Source organism: Urocitellus parryii, chromosome 6 (assembly GCF_045843805.1).
Source record: "Urocitellus parryii isolate mUroPar1 chromosome 6, mUroPar1.hap1, whole genome shotgun sequence".
Lineage (NCBI taxonomy): Eukaryota > Metazoa > Chordata > Mammalia > Rodentia > Sciuridae > Urocitellus > Urocitellus parryii.
In genome coordinates, this window is record NC_135536.1 from 30,827,820 (window position 1) to 30,853,893 (window position 26,074).

Below are 26,074 nucleotides of genomic sequence, written 5' to 3' on the forward strand. Positions count from 1 at the left end.
CACTATGGAAATCAGAATGGAGGTTCCTTAAAAGATAAGGCATGGAACCATTATACAACCCAGCTTTATCACTCCTCAGTGTTTATCCTGAAGAATTAAAGTAATAAAACCACAGTGATACATGTATAACCATGTTTATAGCAGCACAATTCACAATAGCCAAACTGTGGAATCAGTCTAGGTGTCCATCACAAGAGAAATGGATAAAGAATCTGTGGTATATATTCACAATGAAGTTTACACAATGAAGTTTACTCAGCCATACTGAAAAATGAAATTACATCATTTGCAAGAAAATGGATGGAACTAGAGATCATTATGTTAAATGAAATAAGTCAAACTCAGAAGGTCAAGAAACATGTTTTCGCTCTTATGTGAAAGCTAGAGAGGAAAAAGGAAAAGGAAGGTGGGGGCAGATCTCAGAAATCAAAGGGAGATCAGAGGAAAGGGATAAAGGAGTAGGAGATGGGGAGGAGGGAAACTGCTAGGGAGTGATATTGGCCAAATTATGTTGTTATATTGTGTGCCTGTATGACTGCAAAAATAAATCCCATCATTATGTACAACTACTAAAAAATGAAAAAAATGAGTTAATACAGGTAAAGTGCACAGAACAGTATCTGGCACACAGTGTGTGTAACAAATGTTAGCTCTATTTAATAAAACAAAAAAGAAGTTATTTAACTTCTAGGAGTTGACAACAAGAAGCTGATATGTTTCTGAATGTACCAGTTTCTGTGAAGAAACAGCTTCATTTGTCAGTAAATAAAACTGTGGAGAGCATGTGGAAGAGGCATAAGGAGTAACTACTTCATAGACATGAGGTTTAATTTGGAACTAGACAGAGGTGGGAGTTGCAGAACACTGCAAATGTATGTACAAAATGCCAGTGATTTCTTCATTTTGCAGAACGCTGCAAATGTATGTACAAAATGCCAGTGATTTCTTCATTTTAAGTGGTTAATTTTAGGTGAATTTCACGTTTTAATTGAAAAAAATTGTTGAGGACAATGGCATGGCAACTCAATGAACATCACTCAGTCAAACACTCTGTCTCACACAACACAACATTCTATGCCACTAGCCATTGAGCAAACATATGCAATTTATCACAAAAGGGCCTGGCAAAAGACCAAGCAAAGAGCAACAGAAGTTTAATATCTCCAGGTAAATAAGTTGATTGTATACTAATGCTACTACATTCACATATAATGCAACACCAAAAAATTACTCTCTAGTGACTATGAAATTGGGCGAGGGGCTAATAATTACTCTTTTGACAACTTTTCTCTTTCCATAATCCCAAAAATCTAATTTTATGAACACTATCAATTTGAGATATAAACACACAAAACTTAGATGCTGTAGAAAAGAAGTACAGTATAAAAATAAAAGATGAATCAATGTCCTACCTCTGAATTCCAGGCCCCGCAGCTGGAAAGTGACGAGACCATTGCCTATTTCTATAAGGTGTACTAATGCATTGAGATAGTCAGAGGCAAGGATGAAACAATCCCCAGTACTGTAGTTTCCCCACCGTCCCAGTAACAAATCACCACAGAGGCTGTGTTGCAGGGATCTGGTTAAATGTTCATAGAAGATGGAATTCAGATTATTGTCATCTGATCCTACAAAAAGGGATTAAACAAAAAACCAAAATGTCAGATTTTACCTTAGTCCCTTTCATACTGACAAATGAGATTGTTAAAAATATCAATACTAACTTCCAGCTCAGGTTATATTTATATTTACTTGAATAGATAAATAATACTCATACCCTTACAATTTCTACATAAAAATGAAACAGGATAATGAGCGAGGTTTCAGAATTGAGAGAGGTTACATAACTTCTCCTAGGGTTCCCATCCATGTAATGTGGGAATTTGATTAGATACAATCTAAAAACTTTTCCACCTTTTTAACAGTTCATTACTTATAATTCATGTACAGTTACTGCTATTCAATGACATGTGCCTTAAAATTAAAACTATACAGATAAATGAAAAAGAAAATATTCAGAAGGAGAACAAAAAGATTATTTGGTAAAGGAAGTGGGTAAAATATATAAGACTTGAACAAGACAGTCCGAACAAAGAGAAGTTAGTCAAAAAGATCCTGAATATCAAGATGTTTGATATTTAGCAAAAATAAACTGTACATGCAAATGTAGAAAAAAAGAACCTACAAATAGTACATTAGGGTTCTCCTGTAAGAAAAACATTAGTATAAAACAGCATGAATGAGATGGCCTCCTCTAGAAGTAACCCATCAAAAGCAACACCCTGTAAGTGGGTACCCCAAAGGACAGTACTAGAGAATGGCAAAACGTCAAACCTTAGTAATTACTTTAAACTCAAACTAAATATTAAAATAATGAAAGGGGAACCCTAGGTTCTAATGGCAGTAAAATGATTGTATCTAACTCTATGCATGCCCAATACAAAAGTGATTTTGTCCTGTGAGAAGCATCAGGACAATTCCAGCCCCTTATAGTATCCACTAGACTTGAGATGGTTCTTTTCTCTACCAGAATGTGATGGTAACAGTCATTAATATCAAACAGCTAGCACTCCTTAATCAAGTATTAAAATTAAAAACCAATTAGAGACCTGGGGATGTGGCTCAAGCAGTAACGCGCTTGCCTGGCATGTGCGGGGCGCTGGGTTAGATCCTCAGCACCACATAAAAATAAAATAAAGATGTTGTGTCCACCGAAAACTGAAAAAAAAAAATTTAAAAAAATTCTCTCTTCTCTCTCTCTCTCTTTAAAACAAAAAACAATTAGATCCTTATAGTTTGGTTTTTCAGATGCATATAATATTTTCAAGGAAACTTATAAGTCAAATAGATACAAATATTTCAGTCTATTTGAGAGTAATGTCTCTTTAACACACTTAGGTTCTGGCTGTTTGTTAGTCCTTCACAACTGTGACAGGGAAATTAATTTTCTCTGGCAGATTACTATTGGAGAGCCCAATAAAATCATGTTTCCCAAATAATAAAACTAAGAACCAGATTTTAAATAATGGTAATGTCACCAAAGTGCCATCCATTCAAGCCATATCCTAAGTGGTTATTTGGTCCCTCATAGATGACAACTCGATACATAAAAAACTAACATTACATTAACATTTACTTATGAATTCAGCCAACATATTAATGAAATGTGCTGTATATCCTTCAACACACTTGACCAATTTTACTTTAAATGCTTTCTACTTTTTAATCTATGTAAGAATAACCTTTCAATGGTGTTTCAAAATTTCCCATCAGCATTCTTTAAATGCATTTTATTAAGGATAGGTATAAGCCAGGAATAGTAGCATATGCCTGTAATTCCAGCTGCTCTGGTGGCCAGAGGATCACAAATTTAAAGACAGCCTGGGTAACAGATTAAGAACCTATCTCATTTAAAAAAAAAAAGATAACCATACCAATTGGAGATAGTCTAATTCATATATACTATACTTTGCTAAAGTAAAACAAAGCAAAGGATATTATTTTAAAAATGACTAGTTGGAACTCAAAGAATTCTAACAAAGATAAATAAATGTATAGTTACATATTACATACACATGACAAATAAAATCTTTAATGTAAGGCCTTACTCACAAGTAGAGTTATTACCTGGATTTCTATCAAGCTGGGAAGCCAATCTGGTATTTGAATGATCTACTCGTTTTGTGCTAAAGAGGACAAAATAAAAGACATTTAATTTCTTTACACTTAAAAAAAATTAATAAGAGTAAGGGAACTGAACACAGTGGCATGCCTATAAACCAAGCAACTTGGGAAGCTGAGGCAAGAGGATCAACAAATTCAAGGACAGCCTGGGCAACTGAGATCCTGTCTTAAAATACAAAATATAAAGGGTTGGGTTTGTAGCTCAGTGGTAGAGCATTCCTGAGTTCAATCCCCAGTACTGCAAAACCCAAAACGGAAACCAAACGAAACACAAGGAGGGAACTATAGGATCCAGATCAAATAATATTGCTTTAGGAAAATCTCTGTTCCTAATATATTGATAAACTCCTTGGCAGCACACTTTGTTTACTTTTTGTAGTTCCGGGGCTCGAGCCCGTCTCATGCATGGTGGGTAAGTACTCTACCACTAAGCTACATCCCTAGCTGGCAGCACAATTTTACAGACAGTCTTTTAACCTTTACCACACATAAACATAGCAGGTTTTTCTCCCCCTAGCAGATGTAACTGTAGAGTGTGTAAAAAGACATACAGGGGTGGGTACAGTGCAGGGAGGGGTAAGAGACCAGAATGAAAAAATGCAGGGTGCGTATAGTTCTCAGAAATTCACAGTACATAAAACATTCTTTGCAAGGGGAAGGCATACCTATTAAAGCTCAGTGGTATTGTGTCTAGTCTTTAGAACTGTGGTTCTAAAAATGTAGACTGTGAAACCAGGATTTTTTCAAGGACTTTTCCAGATCAAAACTATTCTTCTAAGGTTGGGGGTGTTGCTCAGTGGTAGCGTGCTTGCCTAGCATGTGTAAGGCCCTGGGTTCAATCCTCAGCACCACATAAAGATAAATAAATAAAATAAAGGTATTGTGTCCATCTACCAACTACAAAAAAAATATAAAAACACAAAACTATTCTTTTAATGATGCTGAGCTGTTATTGGCCCCTTTCCCCTGGTTTGACAACTGCACTGAAAGTGCAGAAGCACAGTGGGTAAAACAGCTGATGTTTGAGCACAAATCAAGGCAGCAACACCAAACAGTACTATCCCTCACTGCCACACATGCACAAAAAAAAAAAAAAAAAAAAAAAAAAAAAAAAGGACAGTTTCACTTAAAATATCCCTAATAAGGCCGTAAAAATGTGAATTTTATTAAATCTCAGTTCCTTAGTATGGCCTCTTTAATGTTCTCTGAGAAAATACAAAGAAAGCACTTCTGCTGCATTCTGAATGGCTGTTCTGAGGGAAAGCATGTGTGCAATCATTAGAATTATAAGCTAAGCTAGCAGCTTTAAAAAAACACACACACACACACACACACACACACACCATTTTTACTTGAACAGCTGTTGAGGAAATTGAAAATTATTCATATGGGTTATTTAATAAACATTTCTCAACAACAAAGAAAATGAATCTGTCATTTCAAGGAAAACAACTGGTAATATCTGTTCACATTGACAAAATTCAAGCAAAATTTTACAATGTGGAAAAAACTTGTTTCCATCACCATGAGCCTGATGGCTTCCCAATACTTTATTATTTCTTTTGAGATTGGTAGTAATATTAATGAATATATTTTTTAAGCACTACATAAAGAACTGTGTCAACATTTAGAAGATGTCTTTTACTCAGTAAAACAATATTTTTCTAAGTGAATAATATATAATGTTATAAAATAATACATGAGTAATAAAAAGATTCATTCAAAATACAAGATACATACATAAATATTGATGTTACAAAATTCCAAAAATACAGATACAATTTAAATTCCACACTGTGCTTACTTTTAAGAGTTTACCATTTGTTGAGTTTTAGTGAAGGATCAAGGAAAAAATATCCACAATTGCTTTAAATGTCTATGGAAATATTCCTTTTTCAACTACCTGAGTGAGGCCAAATTTTCTTCATATATTTCAAGCAAAATAGCATAACAACAACAGAATGACTACAGAAGCAGATAAAAGAATTCATCTGTTTGTTAACAAGCCAGACATTAAAAGATTTGCAGTGCTGAAAAACAATGAATTCTTCCAATTTTTTTTGGTTGGTGGGAAAATATAGTTATTCTTAAACCTATGGAATTTTCAACAATTTTTAAGATTACTAAGGGATTCTGAGACCAATACTTAAATAACTGCTATCACAGGATATGACTTTGGGTTGGAAGTTGGTCCAGAATAGGATGCAAAAAACAGTGAAATTTGCCAAAATGAGAAATACTATGTGTGGTTTTAGGTAAGGAACTGTAATCAAAGTTTCAAACCCACAAGCCAATTCACTGTTTCAAAGATGAGACCACAATTTTTACCCAGTAAAAATGCCAATGTGTGAAAATGTAGGAAAAAAAGCATTCGTGGAGATGGCCAACAGAATCATAAATTTGCATAAGCTCTTTCAAAGGAACTAAGCCTACTTTATGTACAAAAATGGTCATTAAAAACTTTTCCTTCATGAAAAAGCAGAGATAACTTATAAAAATTTGGATCTCACTGGGCACAGTGGCATACACTTATAACTAGTGACTCAGAAGGCTGAGGCAGGAGGATCACAAGTTCAAAGGTAGTATCACTTAAAGAGGCTCTAAGCAACTTAACAAGATTCTGTCTCAAAATAAAAAATAAAAAGGCTAGGGATATAGCTCAGGGGTAAAGTGCTTCTGGGTTCAATCACCAGTACCTCCCCCAACCCTACTGCCACCACTAAAAAAAAATTAGATCTCAAATAGTCAGCTACTGCTAAGAAAACTATGAGGTAATTCATTATAATATCAGGTAGCATAAAGGTTCAGAGTATTATTAATGAGGAATAAGTTTAAGAAATGTCACTGAAAGAAAAAAGGATGCAAAAATGAGTATACTTAAATTAGAATTATGTTTTTTAAAATCTCATGAGTAGAAAAAAGAGATACAGTGATTTCCCTCAATTCTATCACATAATCTTCATATTTTAAAAATATTTATAAATTTTTAGCAAAACTATTTCAACATGTAGCTCAGGGATAGAGTGTCCCTGGTTCAATCCTCAGTACCCTCCCTCTCAAAAAATTCACAATTATGAACCACAAATAACTTATACTAATAATGCTGTCAATAGTTTTTCCTAATAAAAAAGAAATTGTCTTTTAAGCATTTTAGTTTACTCACTTATAATCTCTCTCCCAGAATTTCACAGGCCGAACATAAGAAGTGATAAATATTGCACTTCCTAGAAAAGGGTTTAGTGGAGTTGAGAAGAAAGCTGATACAGCAGCCTGAATAAACAACATGGCTGAATCTATGGGAAAAGTGGTTAAGGAACTTAAGATTCATCTGAGCATGCACACACACAGACATAAAGAACAAAGAAAAAAAAATTCACAAACACATTTAGATTACAGTGATTAGAGAAATAAAGTTCACAATATAAATACAAAGAGGATGTCACTGGACACCACAAGGGCATATCAACAGAAAAACAAAACAAGGAACATATGAATTGATCTAATACTTTGAAGGGAGCCAAATAAATATTTGCTAATACATATTTGGTAAAAGTCCATGTTTCAATTTAGAAAGAAATGCTCAGGTTTAATTTTCCTTAAAAGTATCAAAGTCTGCCTTTTAACATCACTGGTGTCATTAACCTTGTTATTATTTAGAAAATATTTTTAAGAAATGAAGAGAATACAAAATTTCAGACAGTTCAATTATAATCACAAAAGTGTTTTGTTTATTAAAAATATTTCTAAACATTCTGTGTACATTAAAATATTTTTTATTTTTAGATTTTAATAACATTCATATTAATTTATATTTAAAATATGGAATTTTAAGTTATAGCATTATTTAACTACAAAATTTTTTCTCATGTTTAGATGATCTGTGGGCCACACATGTTAATATAAGTTAAACAATCTAAATCAGGATAGATCAGAACTAAAAATAATGAGTGTTTCATAATTTACATATAGTAACCTATATTCTATGCCTATGAAAGGTTTTGCTTCTAAATCAACATTCTCATCAGGGATATTACTATCCATTCTCATAATTTTAATTTGAAGGATACGAGGCACTGCAAAGGGCTGAGCAAACGCATGGAAAGCAGAACCCCATGTAATCTGCCACGGGGCGATGTAGGTATATACGAACTGCAACTTATAGAGGAGTTCCCAAAGCTGTAGGAGAAAAAGAAAACCCATCAGCAAAAAACTTAATCAGATATTTGAATTAGAAAATGAAAGTCCTATGAAATATATTTTCTTCCTACTAGAGAAACTGCACTGAAATTATCTGCCATTTGCATAACAGGAAAAGATTCATTATTGCCAAAATGCTGAACTTATTTTTTAAATAAAAATATCATTTTTTTAAGCAAAGATGGCTAGCTGACTTGTGGATTTGTGTTTCATTAATTTAAAAAGTTCTATGCCCTCTATTGGCCTATCATATTACTACTTTTACAAGCAAAATGAAGAAAGGTAGCAAGAAGCAAAATAACAATCCTTGGGGGGAAAAATATATCTAGATATCTGTAATGCTTAAGTAAAACATTTTATTCTAAAATACATTTTCCTCAAATTTTAGTGTTCTGGAAACTGAGTATGTTTCAAAGGCAATGTCAAAAGGAGTGTGAAAATACCAATTGTATACAGTTGTCACTGCCTGTTTGCATAGGAATTTTGTTGCATATACCTGACATTTGTTCATAATTTCAATTGTTGTCAATGGAAACATAATACACATTTTAGTCATTTAACTTTGAATCTGTTATTGTTGTTGAACAATCTTCAACCCTGAAACAGGGATACTGTGTTTGTCCAAGTCAGTCTCTGCATATCAGGCAATACAAAACCTAACTCTTGAAATAGATCATAAGAATCTTAAAAAGCAAAAATTTTGACTAATTTGGTGACATGACAAACATCTCATCTCTTATTAAAGTACTTAAGTTGATTTACAAATGACTTGTTTTGACTTCCAATTTTAAAAAAAATCAGGGCTGGGGGATATAGCACAATGGTAGAGGGCTTCGCTTGCATGTGTAAGGCCCTGGGTTCAATTCCCAACACTGAAAAATCAATCAACTGAAAAAAAAATCACAATTTCACCCCCATCAGAAATGCAGATGAATCCCAGTATTTTTAGCTATGAGTCAAAATCATGCTAATAATCCTAGTACTTTTTTTTTTTTTAAGAGAGAGTGAGAGAGGAGAGAGAGAGATAGAGAGAGAGAGAGAGAGATAGAGATAGAGAGAGAGAGAGAGAGAGAATTTTTTTTAATATTTATTTATTTTTTTAGTTCTCGGCGGACACAACATCTTTGTTGGTATGTGGTGCTGAGGATCGAACCCGGGCCGCACGCATGACAGGCGAGCGCGCTACCGCTTGAGCCACATCCCCAGCCCAATAATCCTAGTACTAATGTGAAAAGGATCACATGAAGTAGAAGAAACATGTATATTATCATGATGTCTTTAGAACTACTTAAAAGGAGTAACTTGAGAAAACTAAATGTGAAGCAGACTGTACTCAAATAGGTGTGTAGTGGGAGGATAATAACATTTTTGTCTACATTTAATTAAAAGGTTTATTAAATCAATGATATCTTAGAATAAAAATATATCTAAAGAGATCTCTTAAATATTACTTGCTTATTATCACTGTTCTTTCTAGTGACATACAAAAGGCAAACTCCTTAAGAGCAGAGCTTTCTCTGCTTTTTTAATAGCTTATGTATCTAGAACACTTCTGAGAAAAGGTACGTTTCCCCCCCAGAATATTTGAAAATGAAAGGATTTTCAAATGTAGGATCAAATGAAAGGATTAAAAAATCCAAACTAATGTAGAGTTAAGTGTACCAGCTGTAGTTCATATATTGCTTAGGTTATGTTTTACTTCAGCTTTCACTTATTTCCAACCAGTAGAAGACACAACACAATTTTCAATCAAAGTATCACAGTTTGTGAGAAACCACATGCTTCTTTATACAAACAATTCTCTGATTCACTTTTTGGTTTTGTCTTTTGGTTAATAGTCATGCTGACAAGAGGAAATAAATTATTAAAATGCATATAAATTAGTGATTAAACAAATGTATTACTGAAATAGTTTAAAGGGTATTTATCATAATATTGAAAATGACTACCACTAAAATCTTGTTTGAATTAATTGCTTTCCATTTTCACTGTTCCATCCTAGGTCAGACCTCCGTCACATCTGAATCACTGTCACACTCTTAAACTGTTCTCCATACCTTCAGGTTCTCTTTCCCATTTCATCCCAAATGTGGCTGACCAGGCTAACTTGCCTAAAATTGGACTTTCACTGTATTTTGTAGCTGTTCATTTGCTTCAGCTCTCTGTTACCTATCAAATGGGATAATATATGTCAAAGTCCTTTGTATGTGGTCAGTGTTACCATAAAATCTAATTACTATTTAATTTACAAACAATCTGACTATACAACCTATTTGAGAAAGGTAGTACGTTTCAGTAGAAACATCCTTGCTTTAAGAGGCAGAAGATCTGGATTTTGTCATCTCATTTATAAAGGGCATAAGAACACTTATCTGAAGGAAAATAATGAATTTTAGAAGCATTCTGTAAATTTCAGAGTATTCTGTCAAGTTAATTTCTGGTTGCTCCCATATGGCCTTACTGTCTTCATTCAGTTAGCAGGTCATTCTTCACTAGAATTTATTCCCTCTATCTATCCAGTCACCCAAATTCAACTATTACCACTTATCTTTCTAAAATTATTCAAAACCACACTCTGCTTTGGAAGATCCTACATAATGTTTCTCTATATAACTTAATTTTATCTTCCTAATTATAGCAAAAAAATATATCTTTTATGAATCACTATGACTAGCATTGCTTAGGGATTCTAATATGCTCTAAGTAAACTGACAAGAGATATTAATTGAAAGACAACAAATCAGTGAAATATATGCATATTCTTCACAAAGTAGTGTATTACTTAGAGGGATAGTTTTTGCAGGCAGAGACATTCCTTTCAGTGATAAATTACCTTGCTGAACAGTATGGACATGAAGAAGAGATCCAATAGCATGGTCTCTGAAAAAGCTTCATAGTCAAATTTGAAAAAGAGCACAGTAAAGATGACTGTGACATACTGATACGTAGGGCTGCTAAAAGAGGATCGCAGCAACTTCAAGCCAGCAATGGTGATCATTAAAGCACCTAATCTGTAACATAAAAAAGGCACAACCCATTAACTCATGGCTGATCACACTGGAGCATTCGCTAATTTTAGAAAAATGACCAATTTACTAGGCTTACAATATAGAGATCAAATTTAAACTTGCAAAAATTATTTATATACAATGCAAATCACATCTTGAAAGGATCCAATTAGTATGATATTCTCTTTCAACAGTATTATTATAATTCTAATCCTCTATGAGTCTAAGCACATTTTTAAAAAATATGTAGTATTGTAATTCTGTCATCTGGTTCTCTAATTTCACAGTATTTCTATCACTGTAATGTCAATTACATTTAGCACATGAAAAACATAATACTTACTCCAAAACATGTATCTACAGTAGGGGATAGGCCATGGGATAACCAAAAAGGCAACTGACCATCTATATGGTACAACTTACACAGTACACAAAACCAGCCATCCCTCAGACCTGTCATCTAATATTAAAAATTAACTTTAATAAATGTCCTCTCATAAAATATCAGTTGACAATGAGATGTTTGTAGTAGTGAATTTGCTAAGAACAACAGTAGATGTTTCAAAAAGGGAAGTGAAAGACAAAATTTCACCTGAATTTTTCACCTTACAATGCCAATCACCAAAGAGACACTCGATGGATATCTGGACCTTGATCAACAACCGAAGACACTGTATTGTAATACTGTTGTTAGAAACAGTCCCCAAGAGTCAGACTAGAAGATTATTGTACTTACTCTGTATCCAGTTTCTTTGGACTGGCAATTGTCTCTGCACTACTACTAAGTTCATTGAGAACAATCAGTGGATAGATAATATTCTTCTCAACAAAAAGAAGCCACACATGAAGTTTTTCAAACCACATCATAGTAGCTGCATCTAACAAGGCAATGTAAGTCAAGAAGATCATGTGTCATCCAATGTATAAAGTAGTCTGGCAATGTGACAAGAAAGGAAACTCTCACAAATCAAATTAGCTCTACACTTTAAATAAAAATGTAAAAATCTAGTATTTTAACCATTGTCAACTCTAATTAATTGTGAAATACTTACCAACGTGCTATTTGGAAATGACATATTTAAATGAATTTCATTTTAAACTTTAATTCTTTTTTTCTTTTTTTTGGTACCAGGAATTGAACTCATATATATAATTATAATATCTCAGAACCTATGAGAATTTATTATTTGAATTCATATACTTCATAAGAGTCACATTCATTTCCAATAAACTATCTTGAATACATCAAAGATTTAATACATGGTTCTTCAGCTACCTGAGAGCAATATTTCCAGGCTTCTTTTTTTATATTTATTTTTTAGTTATACGTGGACACAATATCTTTATTTTATACTTATGTGGTGCTGAGGATCGAACCCAGTGCCTCACGCATGGTAAGCAAGCACTCTACCTCTGAGCCAGAGCCCCAGCCTCAATTTCCAGGCTTTTAATAAGTTCTCTAATGAATATAATTTTTCTTTCAATTGCTAAAATCAGTAGGAGAAAAAAATGATTTCACTACTATTTAGTACTTTCAAAAATTCAAAATCATCAGGTTGATGCAAAATTTATAAAAAATTCAGACTTTTAAGTTAGAAATAAACAATATGGTCAATTAAGCATTTAATTAAAAGTGCTTTTTTAAAACAAATTAGATATATTTGCTGTCATTTATGTATAAAAGCAATGCTAATTTAAAAAAATCTCATTCTGAGTTACTTCCATGATGCAGGGAACGGGTGAGTACTGATTCTCATAATTTCATATTGTTTTCCCTTATTTAAAGAGCACATATTTTGTAAAAGGTCCTCACAGTGCTGCTAATGCAATCTACATATTAGTGTTGTATTATCGCCTGCAGATCCAACTGGTGATGAAGGTTAAAGTGGCATCATGCTTCAATCAATTTCACTAAAAGGCCCAGGAAATTTGCTTTGAGAATATAAAGTCAAGTTTTATTTTTTATTTTTTTCCTTTTAGTTGTAGATGGACACAATACCTTTATTTGATTTATTTATTTTTATGTGGCGCTGAGGATCAAACCCAGGGCCTCACACATGAAGTGTGTGAGGCTCTACCACTGAGCCACAACCCCAGCCCTAAAGTCAAGATTTTTACAGAAAGTTTTCAAAAGCTTCAGAATTTTCTAAAAATGTTAATGCATCTTCAAATGATGGAGAGGTTTATTTCTACTTTCATAGCAATTTCATAATTGAAAGAAAAGTCTGTGAAGAAAATTTTGGTTTATTTCATCACTGGTACAATAATAAATGACTTAGATATGAACATTTATTTCTCTAAAATGAGGAAGTATAGCATAACACTGGTCATGGGGCCAATGAAAAAGAAGTGAATATTTACAAAGGAAAGAAAAATGAAGCAACAGCTTGCCAAACAGGCCTTATATCTCTTTTTGAGTCATTTTATAGTTTATCCCAAATCTGAACTAAAAACAGCAATTAAAAAATGTTTGTTTGTTTGGTTTTTTAAACTCTGGTAGGACCTAGTGTCTCTGGCAGAAATAATAACAAAGACCTTTTCAATTCCCCACTACCAAAAAAAACCCAAAAAACAAAAACAAACACTCAAACAAAAAGAAAACCATCATCCTGAAAAAAGATCTAATTCATTAATAGGTTCAAATTTAAGGACAAGAAGCACAGCCAAGCTGTTTTCCAATGATACATACTTAGTCATCTATCAGCCTAGTAAAAAGAACACAACCTTAGTATTAATAAAAAAAAAAAGTGTTAAGGAAATACTTACTTCGAACTTCATACTGATTGTACTCTTCGGTCTTCAGCAGAGGATGAGAGAAACAATGCCATGGTAGCTGTTTCCTAACTTGAGGCAGCACATAGTGGGTTACGAAACCCACAAAGCCAACCAATGCATATAACACAAACTTGAGAGCAGGCTTTAAAAGAAAAAGAGTTGAGAAAATTAGGAGTGACTTTAAGACTCATTTTGGAACCTCTCAACTGGGGGTGCAATTTTCCATTTGATAATAGAGAACAGCAAAGTCAGTTTTAGAACCTAAGAACTAAACATTTATCATAGTTACATTTCTAAGTTATGTAGCATGAAACATAAAGCTCATTAAAATCAAGCCATGAAAGATAATGACTGTTCTTATGTTACAGGTATTTTAAATGTGTAAACTACTTCCTTTGGTGTCTCACACTACTGAGCGTGATTGGAGTTGTACTGCTTCCTGCTCCCAAAAATGTTATATACAATTTCAGACCAATGTAATCAAGTTGTTTTAACTAGCAGAGATAAAGGATATAAACCGAGTAAAACTGAGTCTGAGAGCAGAGCAGGAAAAAAAAAAAGTATTCCACTTTATTTGTTCCTTCACACTGTATATTATTTGAATTCTATGTACAAAAGAGGGAATCGAGTATTCTCTCTTCAAATATTCTATGTAAGTCACATTTAGACATTCTGGAACCACTTGGATGTGAAGGAGTCTCCATTTGCACCTTGATGACCCACTGAACCGTACTTGTTTGGAAGTGGTTACAGACTAATAGTTTGATTATAATGTTTGAAATATTAAATAAAATTAAATAATTATGTCTTTGCTTCTATATTAAACAATCATATTAAACTATCAGAACTGAATAAAACATACGACCCAATGGTCTGTGACAGATGAGACACAGGAAATAAGCCTGAACCCTGAAGGAAGGGAATAAAGGAGGTGAGCATGACTGCTCCAGCTTCCTGCCCTGGGTCTCCAGGTTGTCCCACAGGGAGGGGAACCCAAGCAAAGCCAAGCACACTGTGAGATAAGGATGTGGAACTCTAAAGTTTAGAAAGATCAGGTGGCTAGACTTCACCAGAAGAGACAGTGTATAAAAGAGAAAGCCACCCAGAGGGAGAACTCTGGAGATTTGCAGAGGGTTCCCTTGGAATATTCAGGGAAATACCACTGCATGCAAGTAAGGAAACTACACAAGGGCAGGAAAAGAAGCTTACAAAGGGAGTGGAGATATTACCTAGCACTCAGATAGGGCAGGAGAGTACCTGCTCTCACAAGCCAGACTGAAAGAGCTAAAGATTCACAGAGCACTGAGAAGAGACCTCAAAAGGATATTCTCCTCAGTAGTGGGGAATACCAGCTCTGGTACACATGAGGCCCTAGTCCTACCTCAGAAACATTAAAATTAAGGCCTGAAAGGTTCAGACTGTTAAAAAGTGCTTAACAGTATTCCAGAAAAAAGTTCAAGAATATTTCTGGAAATACAAAATTATCTGACACCTAAATGTAATATTTATAGTATGACATTCAATCAAAAATTACTGAGTGTGCACAGACTCAGAAAACTATGACCCCTAGAGAGGGTAAGAAAATCAGTTAATAAGAACTAAACTGTGATATAGATGTTAGAATTAGTAGAAAAGGACATTAAGAGTTGTAACAGAATATTTTATGTTCAAAAAGTCAAGTAAGGAAGGTGGACATTTCTGATTTTCATTTGACATAGAAAAGCTTTGGTATTTTATTTTTTAAATTTTTTTAGATGTACACAATACCTTTCTTTAAATTTATTTTTATGTAGTGCTAAGAATCGAACCTACTGCCTCACACATGCTAGGCAAGTGCTCTACTACTAAGCTACAACCCCAGGCCAGGGAGACATATTTTTTAAAATGACCTAAATAAACTTCTAGAGATTAAAAATGATAAATTATAAAAAATTATAATTCTGAGATTTAAAAAATGGGATTAATGACAGATTACACATACACAGAAAAAAAGATTAGTGAATTTAAAGACCTATCAATGACACCATTTAAAATTAAACACAGGGGGAAAAAAAAAGGATGAAAATGAACAGAGCATCTGATAACTGAAATATTCTCGGAAGGCAAAGCTGTACATATTTGGAGTTCATGAAGCAGTGTGAGGACAGGGTGGAGGAAGCGGCAAGCTGGGAAAGGCAGGAGGAGAAGTACAGCAAAAACATCTGAAATAATGAAGGCTAAAATTTTCCAAATTTATGAAAAGTTTAAACCCCAAACACAAAAACATGAGGAAATCTACATGAAGGCACAGCATAATCCAATGACTCAAAACTAATGATAAAAGAAAATCTTACAAGAAATAGAGGAAGGAAAAGGTCATCTACAGAGGAATAAAGATAAGGATAACTTGTGAGGATAGTGGCACAAGACTATTATAATCCCAAGGACTCTGGAGGCTGAGATAGGAGAATCACAGGTTTGAGGCCAGCCTCAGCAACTAAGCAAGGCCCTAAGCAACTTAGTAAGACCCTGTCTCAAAATAAAAATAAAAGGGATGAAGATGTGATTTAGTGGTAAAGCACTTCTGGGTTCAATCCCATTACCAAAAATAATTAAATAAAGGTAACAGCAGCTTTCAAATCAGAAGCAATAGAAGCCAGAAGCAATGGAACAACATCTTTAAATACAGAAAGAAAAAACCTGCCTTCTTAGACTTTTACACATAGTAAAGTATCTTTCAAAACCAATGGTAAGATAAGGACTTTCTCAGAAATACAAAGGCTGAAAGAATTTACAGATTCATACTATAAGAAATGTTCTAGTAAATCTTTCAGGTAGAAGGAAATATGGATCTACAGTAACTATGGTAATGACGTGACCCACAGGTAGAAGGAACTATCCTTAAGGAACTCTTGAGGAGTCTCTTCCATATCTGAGCCTGATTAGATAATAAGGTTCTAGGCTTTCCAGCTGTCTAGAAATAAAACTTTGGGGTTTTTTTTTAAACTTTATTTTATTTATTTATTTTTATGTGGTGCTGAGGATCGAACCCAGGGCCTTGCACGTGTGAGGCAAGCGCTCTATTGCTGAGCCATAACCCCACCCCTGACTTTGGGGTTTTTTAAAAGATAATAAGGGCATCTTGCATATGGGAGGGATGCAAGTCATGGATGCTAGAGAGTGGACTGTGGTAGTCAGCCTCCAAAATGGTCCCCATGATCCTGGCTCCCTGGTGGGTATTTCCTTCCCACATTATACCAGGGTTTGTCTATGTGACCAATAGAATATGGCACAAGTACCAATGTGTCATTTCCAATATAAGGTTATAAAAGCACAGCTTCTGTCTTGGACTTTCTTTCTCTAGGATCATTGTTCCAGGGGAAACCAGTTCCCATTTCATGAGGACACTCAGGCCTGCTATGGGGAGAACTACCTGGAAAGGAACTGAATCCTATAAACAACAAACCTCAGAAGATTGCAATATCATAAAAGATCCTAAGTTGGGGATTACTTAAAGCCACTCTCAGATTCATGACCCAGAAAAGGCATGAGAAAATAAATATATGTTAAAACCAAATGAAAAGTCATATATTTCAGTGCTATTGACAAACATTATAATCAAAATCAGAAATGAATTCAAAGGTTATTTTCCCCCAACTGAAAGAATAAAATGATTCCTTTACCTGTAATACTGTGAACACCGTGCTTACATGAATAGCAAAATACAGCACACCAATTACAATGCATACCACTAAGTCAGACTGTAAACGCTCACTCTGTGGAACAAGAAAAAGAAATAATAACAGATTCAGAAATCTGTCTTTTATTCCCAACTGGCAACGTTTGAGAAATAATTTTTCACTGATATTCTTTAACACTTCTACATATTTCTTAAATATAATGATTATTATAGTATATCTTATTTTCTTCCTCAATTTCTTTCCTTATCTATAGTGTCAAGGAAATTAAACAACCAGTTTGCATGCTCTAAACATATTGCAATAGTCTTTTAGAATGAAGGTTTTTTCCCCGCTACTGGTCAAGAGTTTTACATAGAAGAAAAGAAATTAGATACTTAAGTTATCATATCATTTTCAGGTTATCTCCCTTTAGTAAGTTATATTTTCATTGGTCTTTTGAAATGTTAAAACCACATGCATATGTCTTTAGAGGTTATACAGGTTGAGTACCCCTTAACTGAAATGCTTGTGACCATTTCAAAATTTGGAATCTTTCACATTTAAGAATATTTACCTAGACTTTATACCAATTGAGAATCCTTAAAACAAAAAGCCAAAGTTCAAAATGCTCCAAAATCTGAAACATTTTAAGCATCAATTTAGGAACATTTTGCATTTTCAAGATTAGTAATGCTGCACATGTAGAAAAACACAGAAACCTCTTGATATTTCTGATATAAACTAGATTCAGAACCTCCTCTTATGCTTAACATGAAATATCCTTTGCTAACATGGAAACTAAAGTCAGGAAAAAAAACTGTTTCAATTATATCTTGAGGTAGTTTTGAATTTCTAAAGTTTTCTCTAGCTCATATCCACTAATAGTTAAAAGTATGTCCTATTTGATACTTATGTAAATTTTGTCTTTCCCAATGGAAATAATCTAAAAACTGGAGAATACTGTTCTGTTCCATAAAACAGATATGAATCTATAGAATTCATCTTCAAATAATTAATCAAAGAAAATAAACAATATTGTAATTTACTAAATTAGAAACATAAGAGAATTACTGAATTTACTTAAGTATATTAAGATAGATTTGGCTATTGTTCTCTCCTTTAACATGGAAAATGCATAAACTTTTCAAATTGCCCTTGGCAAATAAAACGCCCTAGAGGACTAGTAAGACACTTACAAGGACATAGTTATTTTTTTGTGTGTGGTACTGGAGATTGAACCCAGAGATGCTTTACCACTGAGCCACATTCCTGTTTCTTTTTTAAAATTTAATTTTAAGACAGGGGTTAATTTGTCTGGGCTGGCCTTGAACTTGTCCTCCTGCCTAAGCCACTGGTATTAGAGATATATGCCTGTCCATAGTTTTTAATCAATAATAAAAACACAATGAATCTAATTTACATTAACACAGTACTTTCCCCTTATCTGGATACCTGAAATCACAGGCAATATCTAACCCTATATACTATATTGCTAACCATGATGGCTACTAAGTGACTAACAGGCAGGTAGCAGATATGCATAGACATACTAGACAGAGGGAGGTTCATGTCTCAACTGAGACGGTGCAAGATTTCATCATGCAAATCAGAATGGCATGCAATTTAAAAGTTATCTATTATTTATTTCTGGAACTTTCCATGTAATATTTTTGGATTGCATTTGACAATGAGTAAGGGCAAAGAAGGAGTATTTTATTCATCTTTCAGAGTCTAGTCTAGTCTAGTGTAAACAGGATGAAAAAAAACTCTATGACCAATAAAATAACTTCATTTTCCCTTACCTGGAAATGAATAAATGCCATATTATTCTACATAGAAACGAAGTTTGAGGAATGAACATTTCTTATGAAGGTTGGGTATCCCCTAGACAAAATGCGTAGGTTCAGAAAGAACTGTTTTGAATTTTTTCTTATTTTGGAATATTTGCATTTACCTAATGAGATATCTTAAGGATGCGATCCAAAATTCATCTATGTTTCACATGCAGGATGGCCTGAAGGTAATTTTAAATACTATTTTTAGTCTACCTACATTTTAACTGTGACTGATCCCTTGTGGTCAGGATTGGTATTTTTCACTGTGGCATAATGCTGACACTCAAAAGTTTTGAATTTTAGAGCATTTGGGTTTTTTTGAATTAAGGATGTTCAACTTGCATGTTAAAAATTGGAGTAAAGGTAATCAACAATGTACAACTAACCCCACTCAATGGGACTATATATTTTCTTCTAATTACTAAAGACTTTCAAAAGTATTCATTATACAATAAAATCAACTGTCTAACATTTAAGACCTATAGTTAAATTAAACAACTGAAACTTACAACAGAATTCCTAAGTTTTTCAGGCAGTGGGTCTTTTACTTCAGACAGAGGGTCTTCCGGATTTTTTTCTTCTGTTTTTGGAAAAATCTTGGATTGTACCAAAGAGCTTTACATTTTTAAAAATCAAGAGAAAATAATTAATAGAAAATACATATATAACCTGAAAAAAAGTAATGCAAATGATAGTTTATGACAGAAAAGTGACCCAAGTATATTTAATCAAAAGGAAACAGAAAATCCTAAAAAGTCAAAGGTATCATAAACAGCAATACAGTAAAAATCTTTTTACTGAAACACAGTTTTAATACTTGGGAGGGAAAAAAACCTAACATTTTCAGCAAAGATGGTTAGAATTGACCCAATGTTAATACATTTTGAAAAGGGATTATAGATAGACTAGGCCACCAGCACTTTGGAAAGACATTGGGAAAAGAGGTCTTGGGAGTTCTTTAAAAGAAATGTTAACTTATTTAAATTTCTCTAACAATAACAATTGATTTCACTTACAAAAGTACAGATGGATCACTGCTTTGTCGGCTGAGATGATAGGATACAGCCACCAATAAGCCACAAAAAATGGAGAAAAGTACTGGAATATGTTGGCCATCCCATGAATCCTGTTGAGAAAAAAATGTAACAGAACAATAAACTTCTAATTTATAATAGAATCTTTTTATGTCAGTATTTTGGAAAGAACCAATGAACTTAAATTTTAAAAATGTTTTGGTCATATTATTAGTTGCATTTTATTCCAAATAAATTTAGATTTGTTACTTTCTCATGAGCTAGAATCTAGCTGCTAGGTTTCTCTCAGTAATAAAGTTCCAGATTTCTTTTTTTTAGATTATTTATTGTTTTACTGCTTTCTTATTTCTTACTTAATGCAGCGTCAATATTTTTTAATAAGGGTAGTAAGATGTCCAAAATTCAACATTATGAAACATTCAAATAGTAAAATATGACATGGAAAGAAGCTCTCATTCCTCCAAGCTATCCAGTAGAACCAGTGGGATAGCAGCTTCTAGACTTTACTGTGTCATCTTGGTAAACCATGACTCAAAGGAACATGACAACCACTATTCTCTGACCCAGAGGAACAGGAAGAACTCTCAAATGCCAACCAACCATTCAGGCACAGAGGGCAGCATTTTGGTCTCCCTTTGAAATGGCCAGGAGATTCAAATGACTCCAACTATAGCAATCCCTGCTTTCATTCAGGACTTAAAAGAGACCCTACCACCACAAGAGTCAAAAGAAACTCCCAAGAAACACAAGTAAGACCAGAAATGATTCTGCTGTCAGGGAAGTAAGCTGTGCCTGCACAGTTCTTCTCTAATTCTTTGTAAGAAAATAACCCATTCTGAGATCACAGGGAAGGGGCCTTACACAGTGACCAGCTGAAATCAGGGCAACTATGAACAGCATTTTGCTAGAAGACATAAGTCCTCATCATCCTGGGGAGGGAGTTGCTGCTGGGTTGTGAATTCTATTCAAAACACATGTTCTACCTCTGGAAAACTATCAGCTGCTATATATCTGATTGCAAGTTCAGACTGATCTCTTTTTAAAAGTCCTATAATCTTGGACATCCCTAAAAATCTCGATGTGCCCTGCTCCTTCTACAAGGAACTAGATATCCAAGGGGTGAAAAGAACTCAAAAGAGTTCAAAAAGACATTGACTCAAAAGAACACGTGGCTGCAGTACATCATACAATAGGAAAGGATAAATACGTGACTCCATAGTATGAAATGCAACCTCCACGAAAAGCAAACACCTCGGGCTGCACCACTGCGGGCCACATGCCAGCCACACAGTTGGAGTCTAAACACTGGTGATTTCCCTTAAAATATTATCTACCATGACTTTGATCGACTACACTTAAAAGACCAGCATATTTGTATGGAAATACTCAACTATTTTAAAAAGACAAACTTCCTTCTAAATACCAGGTTTACTTAAAAGTGATCAAGATGTCCAATTTAAATAAATCAATTTCAGACCTTCCCCAGGGTCATCTTAGGTTTTCCTAATAAGAATAGACAAGGGCCAACTGTACCTCACTGGTGACAGAGGGAGTGGTCACGCAAACCCTCTCTTGAATGACAGACCCACACTTTGCCTGAGGGATCATCTTTGAGCCACTCCTGCTTCTGGAACCCAGTATTACAAATGCACTTTACAACACAGTGCTACTCAAAGAGGAAATAACCAGGAAAAGAAAAGGTCCATTTATTCCCGTCCATGCCATCTAAAGTTACTGAGTACAATAATCAAGCTGGAGAAGGGACGAATCACAACCTGAAACAATAAAAAAACTGTGACATGGGCCCTCTGAATTGCAAGTTTGAACTGAAAAGAATCTGCATGTTGGCAAGCCAGTTTGATCCCTGAGAAGTTTGCTTCACGCTTTGTTTTCTCCCTCCAGCATCTTCTCTCTCTCCTAGTTAAGGCCTGGATAGTGTTGAAATAGTGTACAATTTCTCCAGAACCATTAGTCCCCCGAGGCCTCAGGCTGGGTGCAGTCTGGCTCTGGCTCCCTAGTGCCTGGCTCTGTAGGCTGCCTCTGCAGCTCCTCCACCATCCGAAGCAGGGCAGACCTCTCCAGCTCCAGAGCCAACATGGCCTGCTTCAGCTTGCTCTCACTAATCAAGAGCTTCTCTACTGTGGCTTCAAAGCTCTGGATCCTACCATTTGCCACCTGCAATTGCTCAAGGAGATCAAAGTTCTGTTTGCGTAAGCTGCTGTTGGTTTTCTCTAATTTATCCATTCTTTGGTTGTCACTGAGAGAAGAGGAATCAATAAGTTCTTCTTGAAGTACATGGTACTCAACTTCATAAGCCTATAACTGTTTATCGATGTCTATCTTAAACACCTGTTTGATGGTCTTCTCCATTTGTACCAACCCCAAGTTAGGTAGTGTGTTTTTGATAAAGTCCACTATGGTTTCTAAGTTTTCGTGCGGCAGAATCAAGGGCTTATGGCTTCCCAAAAGACTTAGAGCCACTTTAAATATGACCTCTGACCCTTGAAGAAAGACCATATCAAAGAATCTGGCTACAAAGCCCAGTGGGAACTGAGAAGCGAACATGGTGAGGAACCAGGGTGCAGCATAAAGACTAGGGCCGATCTTGTGCTCCTCTAGGTGATCATAGAGATCTCTGTGGTAGTCATGGAGAAGCCACGAGAGCTGGTACATCTGGATCTGTAAAATTATCATGTCTGGCAGATATTGCTTCCGCAGTCCCATGTCAAACATCAAAAACTTGAGCATTTTAAATGCCTCTTCCTCACTCATATGAAGCAGCAAAATGCCTGCCACAAAGCTGAGGTCTAGATGAGGCTAGACCTACTTCCTGGTCTAGAAGTGAGTAGGCCTTCAAAATGTTGTAAAGTGACAGTTGCCCTGCTCCGAGCTGGGCAGAGAAGTACAGATGTGTTGGAAAGGTTTGCCCGAGATCAATAAGAATGGCGTGCTGCTGGGAGGTTAGCTGCTTTAGGAGCTCTTTGTAGGGCACATCCTCTGGCTGCTGTTTACTGGGAAACGGATGTTTAAGGTGGAACTGCTTTGCTAGAAATTTCCAGATTTCACCCCGATGATGACAAGGCACACCTTGTCCAACCGCCGAGTTCATTTTTTCCATATCAAACTTAATTTTTGATCTTCTTGGAGTGTTAAGCATCTTTTCCCATACTGTAGTTATTTCTTTAAGACAAGGAATGATTTCTTCATAATCGAGCTTCAGGCATTTGTTCAGCAAGTCATTCTCAGAGGCTTGTAGCTTCCGATTTTCCTTCTCCATTCTGAGGAGCAGTATCTGTCACAGAATAGCCTTTTCCACAGCTCATGAAGCTCCCGTGATGTCCTCTTCTTTTCCTCTGGTACAGGGCCAAAGGGTCCATCTTTACATACTGGTTCTAAAGGAGACCTCTCCCAGCTCTGAATAATCCTCATATCTGCCAGGGGAGATGCATGCCTTCTGTGGGGTGGCCACATGCAGGAATATCTGCTGCCTCCTTGAGTGCCGCTGGGTCTTCACTGGGGTCCCACCAGAGTCACCGATGTGGTTTGCTTTGGATTCAAGGTCCTTTCATTTGTGAGGCATCTCTGTGCTCACTGAGTGATACCTCATAAGTTTTCTCTGAAAGACATCTGGAGACCCCTGAGTGGGCTCTGGAAGTTCTGGGCAGCCCACTGGGAAATGACTCAGGGTGTTTGCTCGCCTCCTGAAGGTCTGCTGGGGGGAAATCGAAGCAGGCTCTTCTGCAAAATGGCCCTTTAAATCACTGGACAGGTCATCCGAAGAGCCGAGGAGCTTGAAAGAACTCTCAGAGATGGGCAAGGAAGGCCTCCTTGTCACCCACTGACGGCTCCTTGCTGATGTTACTTAATGTGCTAGACATAGAGGTGTCCAGATCCACGCTGGTAGAGTGTTCCTGCAGGCCTTTGGTCTTATTACCCTGAGACAAAATACTTTCTAAAGACTCTGTTAAAGATCTCTTTGCTTTATTTTTCAGCATATCTAGCCTAAATGGAGTGGCACTGGCTGGCAATTCACTTCCAATATTTTCTGCTGCAATCTGTGATGCCTGCTTCATCTCCCTGATGTGGATGTGTTCTTTCTGCTTCTCTTCATACAAATATCTCATAAAAGAAATGATCGATTCATTTTCTTGCTGCTCACTCCTTGGTCTCAATTTCTGAACCTCCTCAAAAATAGTTGCCTGTTCCTGATTAGTTAATGTTGTCAGGTGTTTTTGGAGTTCTAGTTTGGATTTGAAAGAATTCATTCCCTCTATCTTCTCACAGAGCTTGTACAGGGCCTGCAAGGGGCAGCCCTCACATAGCTGGGCTGGAGCTTTTGCAGTCTGCTGCACTGCAGCCACTGTGAAAGCCTGTTGCAGGGTCATCATGATTTCATCAACCAGAGCTTTATTTGTACACTGGAACACATAACAGACAAAATGGAAGCCACCACCTCCCGAAGACTCCCAGCACCCAAAGTGGTCCACATGTCTAATGCCCTGAGAGCAAAAGGATATTTCCTTAAATTTTTTTTCCAGTGCCTTTTTTTTTGTTGTCAGGACTGAGGAAGTAAACTTCAGACTGGCCAATCATGAAGAGCATAGTTCGATTTCCCTCAATATTTGTTGGCTGCACAATATTGTATCCACTAATTAGGTGGTTCTCAATGTCATTTTCTTCAAAAGAACTGAAGAAACTGCTGCCTCGGAGGCCAGCATCCTGAAACTCCTTCCTGAGGCCAGTGAACACAGGCCAGGCTGGGAGAAGGACTTGCGCATGGGCCTGCGCGGTTCTGGTGCCCGGTTCCAATCAACCAGCTGGCTGCAGCTGATGTGGTTTAACTTCTCAATGCACTCATCAAATCAGCGCTGGCGGGGCCTTCTTGTGAGCTATCACAAAAGAGCACCATGAACTTCTTGGCAAATGTGTTGTCAAACTCCCAGAGGCAGTGCAGTTCCTCCTGGTGGGCGATCTTCCTAGCCTGGCGGATGGGGATGGAACTGATGATCTTAGACACCTTGGCCACCCAGCTGAACAACAGTGACACTGCAGGCTGGGCGGCTCTGGTTCACTCCCGCTGCAGCTGGCCTGGTGCTGTGGGCGGGCTCAGGGCATACCTCAGAGGCTGCAGAAAGAGCGAGGGCTCCTCCCCACTCTCACTACCAGATATGAGCCAGATTTCTTTTGTTATTAAAGCTCTTATTCATTTACTGGGAAAATTTTGCTTTTGATGCTTGCTACTACCATTATTTAATATTTTAAATAGCATGTATAGTAAATTATGTGTTCTTTTTTTGAAGAATAAAATAACTTGGTAAATTCATTATATATAACAATGGAGCAGGAGGACATGATAGAACACATTAGGCCAAAGAATATCTTGGTGTCTTACATGCTACTTACACAGTACAACCATTTTACTCATGCAATATATACCATACTATTATAACTTCCAGAGCACTGAGCAACATTCAATAACTATTACCTGATAGAATGAATGTATATTCCCACAAGGAAATAATAGAAAGGATAAGCTTTCAAGGACAACCAAACACAGGCAGGTGTCATGTTAGCCCTGTGGCACTGAAGTTATCTCTGGATACTACTAGCATGATATATGGCATAGAGTGGACAACCCTGGTAACAGGAATAGTTCACAAATATGTTCTATGTGATGGATAACATTCTAATCCTTTATCTTTCTTAGGGAATTTCAGAATGGAAAATGATAGGAGTATGGTAGTTTTTTACTCATTTGCCTCCCCATGCCCGAATACTCTTGGAAATTATTCTAATCACAACATAGACATTTTGGTAATGGCTAAATCAAAACCTTATCATCATATTAAATAGTGTATGTACAGCCCCATTCCTAGGTATTT

The 26,074-nt window shown here is 35.7% G+C and overlaps 1 protein-coding gene and 1 pseudogene across 5 annotated transcripts in view; both read right to left on the reverse strand.

The window, feature by feature from the left end:
- Positions 1-26,074, reverse strand: part of Pcnx1 (pecanex 1) — a 144,757-nt gene that overhangs the window by 23,722 nt on the left and 94,961 nt on the right. For all 5 annotated transcript variants that reach the window (XM_026402363.2, XM_026402355.2, XM_026402344.2 and 2 more), the window contains 10 exons: positions 20,175-20,284; positions 19,668-19,773; positions 17,327-17,419; positions 13,656-13,806; positions 11,626-11,767; positions 10,715-10,892; positions 7,752-7,860; positions 6,848-6,977; positions 3,628-3,686; positions 1,413-1,628 (listed from right to left, as the gene is read on the reverse strand). In XM_026402363.2, coding sequence (XP_026258148.2) covers positions 1,413-1,628; positions 3,628-3,686; positions 6,848-6,977; positions 7,752-7,860; positions 10,715-10,892; positions 11,626-11,767; positions 13,656-13,806; positions 17,327-17,419; positions 19,668-19,773; positions 20,175-20,284 — 1,294 coding nt within the window. The remainder of the gene's footprint in view (positions 1-1,412; positions 1,629-3,627; positions 3,687-6,847; positions 6,978-7,751; positions 7,861-10,714; positions 10,893-11,625; positions 11,768-13,655; positions 13,807-17,326; positions 17,420-19,667; positions 19,774-20,174; positions 20,285-26,074) is intronic.
- Positions 22,161-25,608, reverse strand: LOC113192415 (TBC1 domain family member 1 pseudogene; annotated as a pseudogene).